The sequence below is a fragment of the Mobula hypostoma genome, chromosome 7 (genome assembly GCF_963921235.1).
Source record: "Mobula hypostoma chromosome 7, sMobHyp1.1, whole genome shotgun sequence".
NCBI classification, from domain to species: Eukaryota; Metazoa; Chordata; class Chondrichthyes; order Myliobatiformes; family Myliobatidae; genus Mobula; species Mobula hypostoma.
In genome coordinates, this window is record NC_086103.1 from 177554619 (window position 1) to 177568415 (window position 13797).

Consider the following 13797-nt stretch of genomic DNA (forward strand, 5'->3'; position numbering starts at 1 on the left):
TGGAGTGAACTCATTCAAAAGGGGTGGCCATCGGGGTGTTATTGATACCCACACACTAAGCTGTAGGCTCTCTGTTAATGAGAGAGGCTACAAGTCAAAGTACTTAACTGCAATCCTCATGCGGCCTAGTTGCTTAGGCTTTGAAAGGGAAGGGAGCTGCAGCAAAGTGGGGTAAAAGGCAGAGAACCATAAGGTTGGAGAAATCATCTCACACAAAGAATTCCCACATATCCCACCCAACGGAAGTTTGATCTCTGAAGCATGTCAGCATTCAGGATGAAGAAAAGATAGAGCAAAAAATAAAAATTCACAATGCACACAAAAAGTGCGCGACTTAAGTAAAGAATGAAAGAAAAAACGATGGCTTGGAAGAACCTCGGTTCTCATGCATTGGGTTGTGGGGGGAGGCGTTCGAGCACACACAAAAAAAAAGATACCTTCATCTTCACCATCATCATTACTGGTTATATCATCAGCTGGTTTCTTTGTGTTGGCTCCTAGGTTCAAAAAAAGAGATGAGGAGAACAAAGGGAAAAAAGAGACTCCGAAGAAGAAAAAAAAGACAAGCACAGGTTTGCCAAAAGGAAGCAAACATTAATCTAAAGAGAGAGAGAAAAAAATCTTCCAAAAAACCAGAACCCGGCATATTAGACTAATATTGTGTCAATGTTGAAGAAGCTTTGAGATGGCAAAACAATCCTTTAATCAGAAAAAAAAAGTTAACCAGGTGAACCTCCCCACCAATATGCCAAGAAAGTCAACAACAAAAATTGGTCCTTGAGGCACACGGTTCCCAAAACAACCAAGTAATCAGAACGACACCAAAAAAAGGAAAGACAAGGATTTTTAAAAACTTCACAGTGATCAATCAGTGTTCCTTCTCCTTAAAATGTATTAGTTTATTTATTGAACTACAGCACGGAATAGGCCCTTCTGGTTCTTTGAACCGTGCTGCCCAGCATGGGGTTTAACCCTGTCTAATCAGGGGACAATTTACAATGTCCAATTAACCTACCAACCAGTACATCTTTGGACTGTGGGAGGAAACCCACGCAGTCACAGGGAGAATGTATAAACTCCTTACAGGCAGCGGTGGGAATTGAACCCAGGTTGCCTGCACTGTAAAGCGTTGTGATAACCATTACGCTGCTGTGCTGATAAACCTCACCTCACCATAAGCAGCGCACCCATCTGCAAACAGGTACATGGTACTCATATGGAGACAAGGATGGTCAGCCTCACTGAAAATTAGAAGTGATCAAATTCTAAGCTGACCAACAGTTGGACTAGTCTGGCTTTGATGAAGCCTTGGTGAAGAATTCTCACAGATTAGAATGTCTACATGTGGACGTGTGGGCATTCTCAAGATGTGGGAATGCATTATGACTGAGATTCCATTTTAATCCATAGCAGAACGTGTCAAATCTCAAGTAATGGGGCACTCATCACCCTCTCCTGTGCTGTCTTGGCAGAGGTCAGTCATATGGGTTCATGGTGAGTTGTTCATATCACCATTCAAGACCACATCTACATTAAAAAGCTTCCTAAGACAGGTCTAAATCTTGGAATTCTCTACTCACTAACATTATTTGAGAGCTATCACCTAAAGGACTGTAAGACTTCAAGGAAGCAGCTTATACCACCATATAAAACACAGGAGCTGGTTAGGCCATTCAACCCATTGAGTCTGCTCCACCATTCTATCATGGCTGATTTATATTCCCTCTCAACCCCATTCACCAACCTGTTTGCCATAATTTGGCCTTCACAGCCGTAAGTGGCGATGAATTCCACTGATTTACCACCCGCTGGCTAAAGAAATTCCTCCTCATCTCTGTTCTAAAGGGACGTCCTTCTATTCCGAAGCTGTGCCCTCTGGTCCTAGGCTCCTCCATCCTCTCCATGTCCACTCTATAAGGACTAAGTCAGTTGAACAATTGAGTCTGCCCCACCACTCACCAAGATCTTCCACCTCAGTTCTATTTCCCTGCCTTATTTTCTCCCTTCAGAAATCTATCAAAGATATGAGTGATTCTACAGATTTGGGAATGCCAGAGCAACACACACAAAATGCTGGAGGCACTCAGCAGGTCAGGCAGCATTTATAGAGAGGAATAAATAGTTGAACGTTTCAGGCTTAGACACTTCATCAATACTGGAAAGGAATGGGGAAGAAGCCAAAATAAGAAGGGTGGGGAGGGGAAGGAGGTAGAGGGTGAAGGCTGGTGGGTGGGGGAGGGGAGATGAATCTGATAGGAGATGAGAATGGGCCATCGGAGAAAGGGAAGGAGGAAAGGCATCAAGGGGAGGCGATAGGCAGGCAAGGAGAAGAGAAGAGTAGAGTGGGGTGAGGGCAGAGTGGAGAATTGAAAAAGGGAAAGGGGAAAATTACCAAAAGTTGGGAAACCACTGTTCATGCCATCAGATTGGAGGCTACCCAGATGGAATAGGAAGTGTTGCTGTTCCAGCATAAAAGTGGCCTCATTGTGGCAAGAGAAGAGGCCATGAACCAGATGTCAGAATGGGAATTGGGATTAAAAGTAAAGTGTCTAGTCACCAGACATGTTTTGTGCTTTTTTTGTGGATGGAGCACGGGTCCTCAACAAAGTGTTCCCCCAATCTATACATGCTTCACCAATAAAGTAGACAACCCTAATAGATTCTCAGGTGAAGTGTTGCCTCCTCTGGAAGGCCTGTTTGGGGTCCTGAATGGAGGTGAGGCTAGAGATTAATGGGCAGGTGTATAACTTCTTCCACTTGCAGGGATAAATGTCAGGAGGGAAATTAATGGGGAGGGATAAATGGACAAGAGAATTCAGGTCAGGAACAACCTCTGCAGAAAGCAGAGAGTGGCAGGAAGGTAAAGATGTGTTTGATGGTAGGATTCCATTGAAGATGACAGAAATTGTGGAGAATGATATCCTCATGGGGTGGTGGTGAGGACAAGGAACTCTATCACTGTTGAGGCAACGGGAAGATGGGGTGAGTGCAGATGTCTGGGAAATGGACGAGATGCAGGTGAGGTCAGCATCAATGGTGGAGGAAGGTGAAACCCCATTCTTTGAAGAAGGAGGACATTTCTGATGTCCTGGAAAGGAAAGCTTCATACTAGGAACCAATGTGGCAGAGACAAAGGAACTGAGAAAAGGGAATGGCATTTTCACAGGACTGGTACACTCTAGATAGCCATGGGAGTGAATAGTTTATAAAAGATATCAGTAGTCAATTTGTCTGCAGAAGGATTTCCAAGAAGAGATTGGTTGATTTAAAAGTTCAAAGATCAAAATACAGTGCTATGTAGTAGTCTTAGCACATACCTGTATATAGCTAGAGTGACTAAGAATTTTGCACTTGATATTGGTTAAAATAGAAGGTAGTTGGGAAGCAGAAATAAGAGCAACACACATAAAAGTTGCTGGTGAATGCAGCAGGCCAGGCAGCATCTCTAGGAAGAGGTACAGTCGACGTTTCAGGCCGAGACCCTTCGTCAGGACTAACTGAAAGAAGAGATAGTAAGAGATTTGAAAGTGGGAGGAGGAGGGGGAGATCAGAAATGATAGGAGAAGACAGGAGGGGGAGGGATGGAGCCAAGAGCTGGACAGGTGATTGGCAAAAGGTATATGAGAGGATCATGGGACAGGAGGAGAAAGAAAAGAGGGAGGGGGGGAACCCAGAGGATGGGCAAGGGGTATAGTCAGAGGGAGAGAGGGAGAAAAAGGAGAGTGAGAGAAAGAATGTGTGTATATAAATAAATAACGGATGGGGTACGAGGGGGAGGTGGGGCATTAGCGTAAGTTTGAGAAGTCAATGTTCATGCCATCAGGTTGGAGGCTACCCAGACGGAATATAAGGTGTTGTTCCTCCAACCTGAGTGTGGCTTCATCTTTACTGTAGAGAAGGCCGTGGATAGACATATCAGAATGGGAATGGGACGTGGAATTAAAATGTGTGGCCACTGGGAGATCCTGCTTTCTCTGGCGGACAGAGAAATAAGAGTACTTAGTTTTGTATTAGCTCAGTTGTATTTGGTCAATGCAATGACGTAATATACAGTCAGTGCAAAAGACTTAAGTACCCTAGCTATATAATACGTATGTACTTAAGACCTTTTAACAGTACCGTAAATTTATTATCAAATTACTTTTACACAGTGGCTATTTTATTAACTACCTCATGTACCTGAACAAGAGACCACTGAGTGTGTGTTTGTGTTCTTCTGCCACTGCAGCCCATTCATCTCGAGATTTGACATGTTGTGTGTTCAGAGATGCTCATCTGCACATCACTGTTGTAATGCGTGGTTATTTCAGAATAAGAATAAGATTCAGGTTTAATGTCACTGGCATATATCGTGATATTTGTTGTTTTGTGGCAGCAGTACATTGCAACACAATCATAGAAATATGTAAATTACAGTAAGTATATATATATATAAATTATATTTAAAAAGTAGTGCAAAAAGAGAGGAAAATAATAGTATGGTCTTGTTCATGGGTTCAGTGTCCATTCAGAAATCTGATGGCAGAGGGGAATAAGCTGTTCCTGAAAAGTTGAGTCTGTATCTTCATGCTCCTCTACCTCCTCCTCTCCTATTGATGGGGGTCCTTAATGATGGCTGCTGCCTTTTGAAGGTGTCCTCGATGCTGGGGAGACTGGTGCCTTTGATGGAGCTGACTGAGTTTACAACTTCCCGCAACTTTTTCCAACTGTCTGCTGTGGCCCCTCCATACCAGATGGTGGAGGAGTCACTGAATATTCTCCACGGTGCATGTTTAAAAATTTGTGGATGTCTTTGGTGACATACCAAGTTTCCTCAAACGCCTAATGAAACATGGCTGCGGTGCCTTCGTCGTAATTGCATCAATATGTTGGGCCCAGGATAGATCTTCAGAGGTGTTGACACACAGGAACTTGAAACAGCTCACCCCTTCCATTGTAGAACCCTCGATGAGGACTGGTGTGTGTGCCCTCACCCTCCCCTTCCTGAAGTCCACAATCAATTCCCTGGTCTTACCAATGTTAAGTGTGTAGGGTTTCACTGCTGGGTAACATGCTGTAAGGTTTCACTGAAAATGTAATGGTTTCTCTGTAGCAGCAATGTTTGGGCTATGACTAGAGATAACGGGGTTTGGAATGCTGTTGTTTTTTCTCGTGATTCTGGAAAAGAGATTTACGCTATCTTTTGCCGGGGAGAGTTGAGGAGAGAAGACGCAAATGGAGAGAGTTGGTAGACCGCCGGATGGGGTGGACATGGAGTGAGTGTCCGAAGGGCAGCGGCGATCGGAGGAGGTCGATGGTGGACGATCAGCTTATTAGTGAGCTCCAACATTGTGCAATAGACTGTTTCATAAGATTGGGCGCTTTTTCTTTTTTTTCCCATTATCTTTATTAACCATATAGTCAAAGTAAGAATTATAATGCTTAGTCGCTTAGTTGCATATTATGTACAGTTTGTTATTTCGGGTATTGATTTGTAACAGGGGACACATCGCGCAGCATCCACCCAAATGAGATATCTTAAGTTTGGCCGGGCTGGGGGCTATCAGCCCCTATATTAAGCCGCTAGCCGAAGCGACAGTTACAAGTGCAAGGTTGTTCCTGCGACACCACTCAAACACCTTATGTATCTCATTCTGTATGCCTCCTCATCACCATCCAAAATTCTGCCAACAATAGTTGTGTCATTGGCAAGTTTATAGATGTCATTTAAGCTGTGCCTAACTACACAGTCGTGGGTGTAGAGAGACTAGAGCAATGGACTAAAAACACATCTTTGAGGTTGGCCAGTATTGATTATAAGTGAGGAGGAGATGTTATTTCTGATCCGCACAGCCTTTGGACTCTGAGTGTGGAAGGTAAGAATCAAATTGCAGAGGATGGTAGTGAGACCCAGGATTTAGAGTTTGCTTATTAGAACTAAGAGTATGATTATGTTGAATGCTGAGTTGTAATCAATAAACAGCAGCCTTTCAATGATCCAAGGCTGAATGGATAGCCAGTGAGTTTGCATCCTCTGTAGACCTATTGCGGTGATAGGAACATTGCAGGGGATCCAGGCCCTTGCTTAGACAGGAATGGATTCTGGCCATGACCAGCCTCTCATAGCACTTCATCACAGTAGAGGTGAGTGCCACTGGGCAATAGTCATTGTGGCAGCACACCCTGTTCTCCTTGAGCACTGGTATGATGGCTGACCTTTTGAAGCAGCTTGGAACCTCCGACAGCAGCAGTGAGAGATTGATCAGGCTTCTGAACCAGATGGTTAGCATGGGCTTTAAGCCCTACCAGGTACACTGTCAGATCCTGAAGCCTTGCAAGGGTTCACCCTCTTGCCAGATGCTCTGACGTTGGCCTCCAAGACAGAGATCACAGGGTCATCAAATGCTACAAGGGTTTGCACAGTGTGGTTTTATTTTCCCTTTCAAAGCATGCATAAAAGGTGTTGAGTTCATCTGGGAGTGAAGCATCATTGCATTCATGATGTTGGGTTTCACCTTAGAGGAAGTAATGCCCTGTAAACCCTGCCAGAGCTGATGCGCATCCAATTCCATATCTAACCTCAATCACCTTCCTGTCAGCTTGAACCAGTCTGGCCATTCTCCTCTGACCTCTCTCATTAACAAGGCATTTTTGCCCACAGAACTGCCACTCACTGGATTTTTTTTTTTTTGCCTCTCATGCTATTCTCTGTAAACTGTCAATACTGCTGTGCGTGAAAATCCCAGATCAGAAATTTCTGAGATACTCAAACCACTCTGTCTGGCACCAACAGTCATTGCACGGTCAAAGTCACTCAGATCACGTGTCCTCCCCATTCTGATGTCTGGGCTGAATAACAACTGAATCTCTTCACCAGGAATGGTTGATTACATATTTTCATTAATGAGCAGGTATACAGAGATGCCTAATAAAGTGGCCACTGAGTATATGTCACCATATGCTACTCTGAGTTTCATTTTCTTGTAGGCCTTCACTGTAGAACAAAGAAATACAACAGAATCAATAAAAACTGCACACAAAGAGGGACTGGCAAAGAACCAATGTGCAAAAGAAGACAAATTGTGTATATACAAAAAGAAACAGAAGTGAATAATAATAAATTAGTTAGTAAATAACACTGAGAAGATGAGTTGTAGCGTCCTTGAAAGTGTGTCCATAGTTTGTGGAATCGGTTTAGTGATGAGGTGAGTGAAGTTATCCACAATGGTACAGGAGCCTGATGATTGAAGGGTAATAATAGTTGCTGAACCTGGTGATGGTGGCGTGGTGTAGAATACACTCCCTGAAGATCTATCCTGGGCTTAACATATGCTGGTTGCATCATCATCTGGTATGGAGGGGGCACTGCACACAATCAGAAAAAGCTGCAGAGGGTTGTAGATTCAGCAAGCTCTATCATAGGCACTGCAATCCCCATTGCCGAGGACATGGTCAAAATGTATTGCCTCAACATGCTGCATCCATCATTAAGGAGCCCCACCACCCACGCCATGCCCTCTTCTCATTGCTACCATCAGAGAGGAGGTACAGGAGCCTGAATTCAGTCAGTCAGTCAGTGGGTACCGTCCCGAATCCAGGGTTGGTGGCTATGCACCTCCATCTTCTTCGATCTTGCGCTCTTTTTCTGGCCTCAGCATAACTCAACCCAGTCCATTGCCTCACATTATCGTACCAAGTGGTTCACAGCCTTCCTCTTTCCCTCTTTCCTTCTATCATCCCTTCCAATAACAATTTCTGCAGTCCACCACCTCTTAACAAGTACCTGGCATATTCCAGCTTCCTCTTCTGCACATTCCTCAGCAACTCCTTTTCTCTCCTCACTCTCTTCAACACTTCCATATTACTGACCTTCATCACCCATCTAATTTTCTGCATTCTCCTTAAACACCACATTTCAAATGCCTCCAGTTGTCGTTGCGCTTCCTTACATAAGGTCCACGATTCGACTCCATACAACAGACTGCTCCAGACGTAGCATTTCCAAATTCTACAACGCAGCCCAAAGTCCAACCTCTTGCCACACAGCACGTCACTCAGGCTCCAGAACGTTCATCTTGCAATCTCAATTCTTCATCTAATTTCTGTATCACATTTCACATCCTCTGTGACCATCTGTCCCAAGTACACAAACTTCTTGACTTGCTCTATGCCTACGCCGTTAATTTTGATTCTGATTTTGGGGACTTTCTTCCGTGATACTACCATCATCTTTGTCTTTGCAGCATTTATTTTCATTCCAAATCGTTCTCCTTCAGCATTTATCTTATCTACTATTCTGAGTAACTCGTCCTCAATCTCGGCTAACAGCACTGAATCATCTGCATACCTCAAGTTGTTCACCGTCACTCCACCAATTTGGACACCAGCTTCATCGTTCAACACCCTGAAGATTACCTCTGAGTAAATGTTAAATAATAAAGGGGAGATAATGCAGCCCTGGCGAACCCCGTTTTGGATCTCAACCTTCAGTGAATTCCCACCACTAGTTCTTATTACTGCCTTCTGATGCCAGTACAGACTTGCAATCAGTCAAACATCTTTCCCATCCAGCCCCAGTGAGTTCAGGCAATTGACCAGCTGTTCATGATTGACTCAGTCAAAAGCTTTTTCGTAATCCAGGAAGTACATGTAAATGTCTTTTTTTTTCTAGGCCTCGTTCCACAATCATTCGCAAATTGAAAATCCCTTCACGGGTACCCTTACCCGGTATAAATCCGCTCTGGCACTCATTAATTTCATTAAGAACTGTCCTTTTTATTCTGCTTAGAAGTATTAATAACAGGATCTTGGAGGCATGACTTATAAGACTTATAGTTCTAAAGTCTGAGCATTTCGTGCTCTTACTTTTCTTTGGGATCATGACAAACTCTGACACCACAAAATCTGTTGGCCAGTTTCCTGTTGAGTAGATGGTATTGCAAAGCCTCATGATCTCCTCAACCTCTGATTCGCCAAGGCATTTCAACATTTCGGCTGTAATACCATCTACACCACAAGCTTTACCAGTTTTTAACTTTCCAATGGTTGCTCTTACTTCCGCTACCAAAATTTCCAGCACTTCTGTGTTCTTCTCACTCACTTGATCATTTCTAGCATCGTAGTACAATTCCCTAATGTATTCCATCCATCTACTTTTCACCTTATCATTCTCAAAGAGTATGCTCCCGTCCTTGTCTTGAATAATGCCAGTCCTTGATCGTATCTTGATCCTGTTGGTCATCTCTGCGATCTCCCTGTGCATATCCCTTGAATGATGCAACATGCCCATGGTCTCTATCTTTTCACACTGTTTGATAAATCATTGCTCTTTAGTTTTTGCACATTCTGCTCTTATTTGTTGGTCCAATTCCTTGTACTTAGATGTGTCCTTCTTGTGCTTCCTTCTCTCTTCCATGAGCTTCAGAATGTGATCCGTCATCCAGGCTTGTTTAGCTACACGCCTTCTTTTGGGGAGACATTCTTCAGCTGCCATTTGCATACAGTCCTTCAGGTTTGACCACATGTTATCTGGTGTCTGCTCCATGTCTTCTACTCTCAGTCCTTTAAACCTGTTTTGTACCGCTGCAGAAAATCTTTCACTATACTCGCTCTTCTTCAGTAAGTCCATATCCAGCTTGGCTTTCTTGGTTGCAACCTTAATCTTTGTCTTTAGTGCAATCTTCACCCTAACAAGCACCGGGTTGTGATCTGAGCCTATATCGGCACCTGGATAAGTCTTGGCCATCCTAATACTTCTCCTGAAGCGTTTTCTCACTCCAATATAGTCAATTTGTCTCCTTCCAGTATCCCCAGGCTTCTTCCAAGCGTATAATTTTCGTTTGAACCATGTGTTTGCTACCATCAGCTCATACTGTTTACAAAATTGTATAAATCTTCCCCCTTTTTCATTTCTCTCATCTAAGCCATACTGACCAATGATATCCTTGTATTTCATGTTGCCTACGCTAGCATTCAGATCTCCCATAACGAAAAGTACATCAGAGCTCTTTGCATTTTTTAAAGCAGTTTCTACGTCCCCATAAAACCGTTCCACCTCTTCATCCTCATGCTCACCTGTTGGTGCATACACTTGGACTATCGTAACATCGAAAGGCTTGAAGACACACACTCAGTGTTTTAGGAACAGCTTCTTCCCCTCTGCCATCAGATTTTTGAATGGACACTGAACCCATGACCACCACCTCACTATTTTGCACTACATATATACATATAGATAGATAGATAGATATTTCTTAATGCAACATAGTAATTGCACTATACAGCTGCTGCAAAACAACAAATTTCACAACACACGTCAGAGACGATAAAGCTGATTCTGAATGTGATTCAGGTTCTGATTCTGATTGTGGAGAGTCCCAGACATGAAACGTTGACTCTGTTTCTCCTTCCACAAATGCTGCTGAACCTGTTGAGCTCGCCCAGCACTGTATATCTTTCAAATCTAATAAATTGGAAATACTTTAATTCCCCTGAATGTGGCAGTACAATAGAACTGCGTAGTGTGGGAGACGTCCTCTCAAAATCTCGTGGATTTAAGTATCACCAACAAAGAAATAATCTCAAAAGGCAAGAGCTGGGAGCCAGGAGCTCACTGCTGCTGCTGACAAATCACATTCCAATTAAGTTGAACAATCAAATAACAGAAATGGAGTTTCTGAAACAATGCTTTGGATTAGAATATAGAACATAGCCCTTCAGCCCAAGATGTTGTGCCAACTTTTTAACCTACTTTAAAATCAATCTAACCTTCCCTCCCACATAGCTGTCCATTTTTGTTTCATCCATGTGCCTATCTAAAAGCCTTGTGTGTGTGTGTGTGTGTATGGACATGTTAGAGACCTTACAGACTGACAGAGTGAATCAATGGAGAGGTGGGTTTCTGTGTTCTTCAGTCGCCCTGTGCTGGAGAGAGAAAAAGCCTTCAAAGTGACCCTGCAGCTGATTTCTATCCAGCTACAGCAACCTACCAGGCTGCCAGTGGAAAATTAATTGTGTGAGTGCCTCAGCAGGATGGGAACAGGTTCAATGCACCTGGCAACACAACGCGGCCAGCCGGCTCTGTCTGAACTGGAACATGACAAATAGCTGCTTGGGCATCATGCCCAGAGGGCATGCCAGCAAGATCCCTCTGCAGCCTGAGTCAGTGCTAGTGCGGAGAGTAGATGTAAAACATTGGCCCACATTCCGAACTTCTCCATTTAGAAGGGAATGGAGGTGCTGAGGTGTGAGGTCATATAGATACAGACCTTTCATCTTGATGAAGCTGACAATCACATGAACTGACTGGCCATTCATAAGATCAACAGACATAGGAGTAGAATTGAGCCATTTGACCCATCAACTGTGCTGCGCCATCCAATCATTTCGTCAACCCCATTCCCCCACCTTCTTCTCCAAACTCTTCACTCCTTTATCAATCAAGAACCTATCAATCTCTGCCTGAAATGTACAAAGTCAGTTGACCACCACAGCTGCCTGTGGTAACGAATTCCACAGATTGATACAGCTCTATAAAACCTTAGTTAGGCCACACTTAGAATATTGTGTTCAGTCCTGGTTGCTTCATTAGAGGAAGGATTTGGAAGCTTTAGACAGGGTGCAGAGGAAATTTACCAGGATGCTGCCTGGATTAGAGAGCATGTATTATGAGGACAGGTTGAGGGGGCTAGGGCTTTTCTCTTGGAGATGAAGGAGGTTGAGAGGCAACTTGAAAGATGATTGGAGGCATAGACAGAGTGGAAAGCCAGCTCTTTATTCTCAGGGAGGAAATGGCTAAGACCAGAGTATATCTGTTTGAGGAAAATTTCAGGGAGAGGGCAGAGACAGGTTGTTTTTTACACAGAGCATGGTAGATGCTGGGGATGGTTTTAGAAACCGATGCCTCCTGGACATTTAAGAGACTCATAGAGAGGCATATGGTTGAAAGAAAAATGGAGGGTTGCAGACTGTTTGGGAGCATTATGGATTGTGTAGGAGAGAGGAGTTAGTTTGATTGTGAAGTAGGTCTAAATAGATCAGCATAACATCGTGGACCAAGAGTCCAAACAGTGCTGTACTTTCAAAAGTTCTAGGATGATTCCATGGATGGAAGGTTTGTTGTGTGAGGAGATATTAAATCATCTACACCAGTATTCTCTTGAGTTTAAAGGACACAAGTTCAAGTTCCTGTAAGTCATCAGCTCTGAGAATCTATCCTGGGCCTAGCATATTGATGCAGTAACAAAGAAAGGATGATAGCGGCTATATTTCATTAGGAGTTGGAGGGGATTTGGTACATCACTAAAGACACTCGCTAATTTCTGCAGATGCACTGTGTAGAATATTCTAACTGGCTGCATTACCATCTGGTATGGGGGGGGCGGGGTGTGATGCTACTGCACAGGATCGGAAGAAGCTGCAGAAAATTGTGAACTTAGTCAGCTCCATCATGAACACTGGCCTCTGTAGCATCCAGGACATCTTCAAGGAATGATGCCGCTTGATTTACAAACTCGCTCTCCACTCCACATTGACAAATTCAATACTGTGTAAAAATCTTAGGCACCCTAGCTATATATACGTGCCTAAGACTTTTGCACGGTACTGTATTTGTCAACATGGAGCAGACAGCAAGTTGGTATATCTGATGGGAGCAAAGGATGTTGGGAATTTAGAGATGTGGCACGGTAACAGGCCCTTTTGGCCCAACGAGCCTGCGCTGCCCAATTACACCCATGTGACCAATTAACGTACGTTTTTTTATTAGGCTTCAGTTCCTGCAGTCGTTTTATTTTATTTTCATCTACCGTAATATTCTGAATAATTACATCTTCCAGTCAATCAAATGCTTATTGATATGTGCCACGTGACCCTTCAAACAAAAAGGAAAAGGAAAAGCAGGTTGAGGGGAAGGAAGATATTTTTTATTCATGGGAGAAACTGGGGCCCTTCGAAGAAACCCACACGGTCACAGCGGAAATGGAGAAGTACATTATAGACTGTGGTGGAGTTGAACCCATGACACTGGCACTGTGATAGTGCTAATGTGCAGCCCCATCTTTACCATGTAAAGATTTGAAGATGGTAAGGAAATCGAGGGACACAGGTCAGTACAGGAAAGTGGCACCCGGTAGATATATTAAGAAACACTTACATAGGCACATAGATGATAAAAAAAATAGAGTTACTGTATGTGGGAGGGAAGTGTTAGATTGATTTTAGTGCAATTTAAAAGCTCGGCACAAGTTCATGGGCCGAATGGCCTGTACTGTTCTAGTTCTTCAGCAGTAACCATGACAATCAGAAATAATCACAAACACAAGAGAATCCGCAGATGCCAGAAATCGTCAACGGTAAACACAAAATGCTGGAGGATCTCAGTAAGCCAGGCAGCATCCAAGGAGGGAAATAAACTGTTAACATTTCGGGACAGAAGTTTAAGGTGGTTGGAGGAACGTATAGAGGGTAGGTCAGAAGTAAGTTCTTTACACAGAGCGGTGCGGTTGTGTGAAACACTGCCAGGGGTGACGGTAGGGCAGATAAATTATACAATTTAAAGAAATCTTAGATGGACACATAGATGTTAGGAAAAAATGAAGGGTTGTGTAGGAGGGAAGGGTTAGATTGATCTTCGAGTAGATGAAAAGGTTAGCACAACATTGTGGGCTGAAGAGCCTCTATTGTGTTGTAGTGTTCTTTATTCTATGTAAACAATGGCCTGTACTGTGCTGTAATGTTCTATGGTATGATTTTTTTGAATAGAGAGTTTGACTTCTCTCAAAGGGACATGATTTACTTGTAAAGGAAAGAGATCCTGCA

The 13797-nt window shown here is 43.4% G+C and overlaps 1 protein-coding gene across 6 annotated transcripts in view; it reads right to left on the reverse strand.

The window, feature by feature from the left end:
* The window catches only part of nlgn4xa (neuroligin 4 X-linked a), a 360091-nt gene that overhangs the window by 185444 nt on the left and 160850 nt on the right, over positions 1-13797 (reverse strand). For 4 of the 6 annotated variants that reach the window (XM_063054615.1, XM_063054614.1, XM_063054613.1 and 1 more), the window contains one exon: positions 438-497. The exons of the other annotated variants lie outside the window; for them this stretch is intronic. In XM_063054615.1, coding sequence (XP_062910685.1) covers positions 438-497 — 60 coding nt within the window. The remainder of the gene's footprint in view (positions 1-437; positions 498-13797) is intronic. 6 annotated transcript variants of the gene reach the window in all.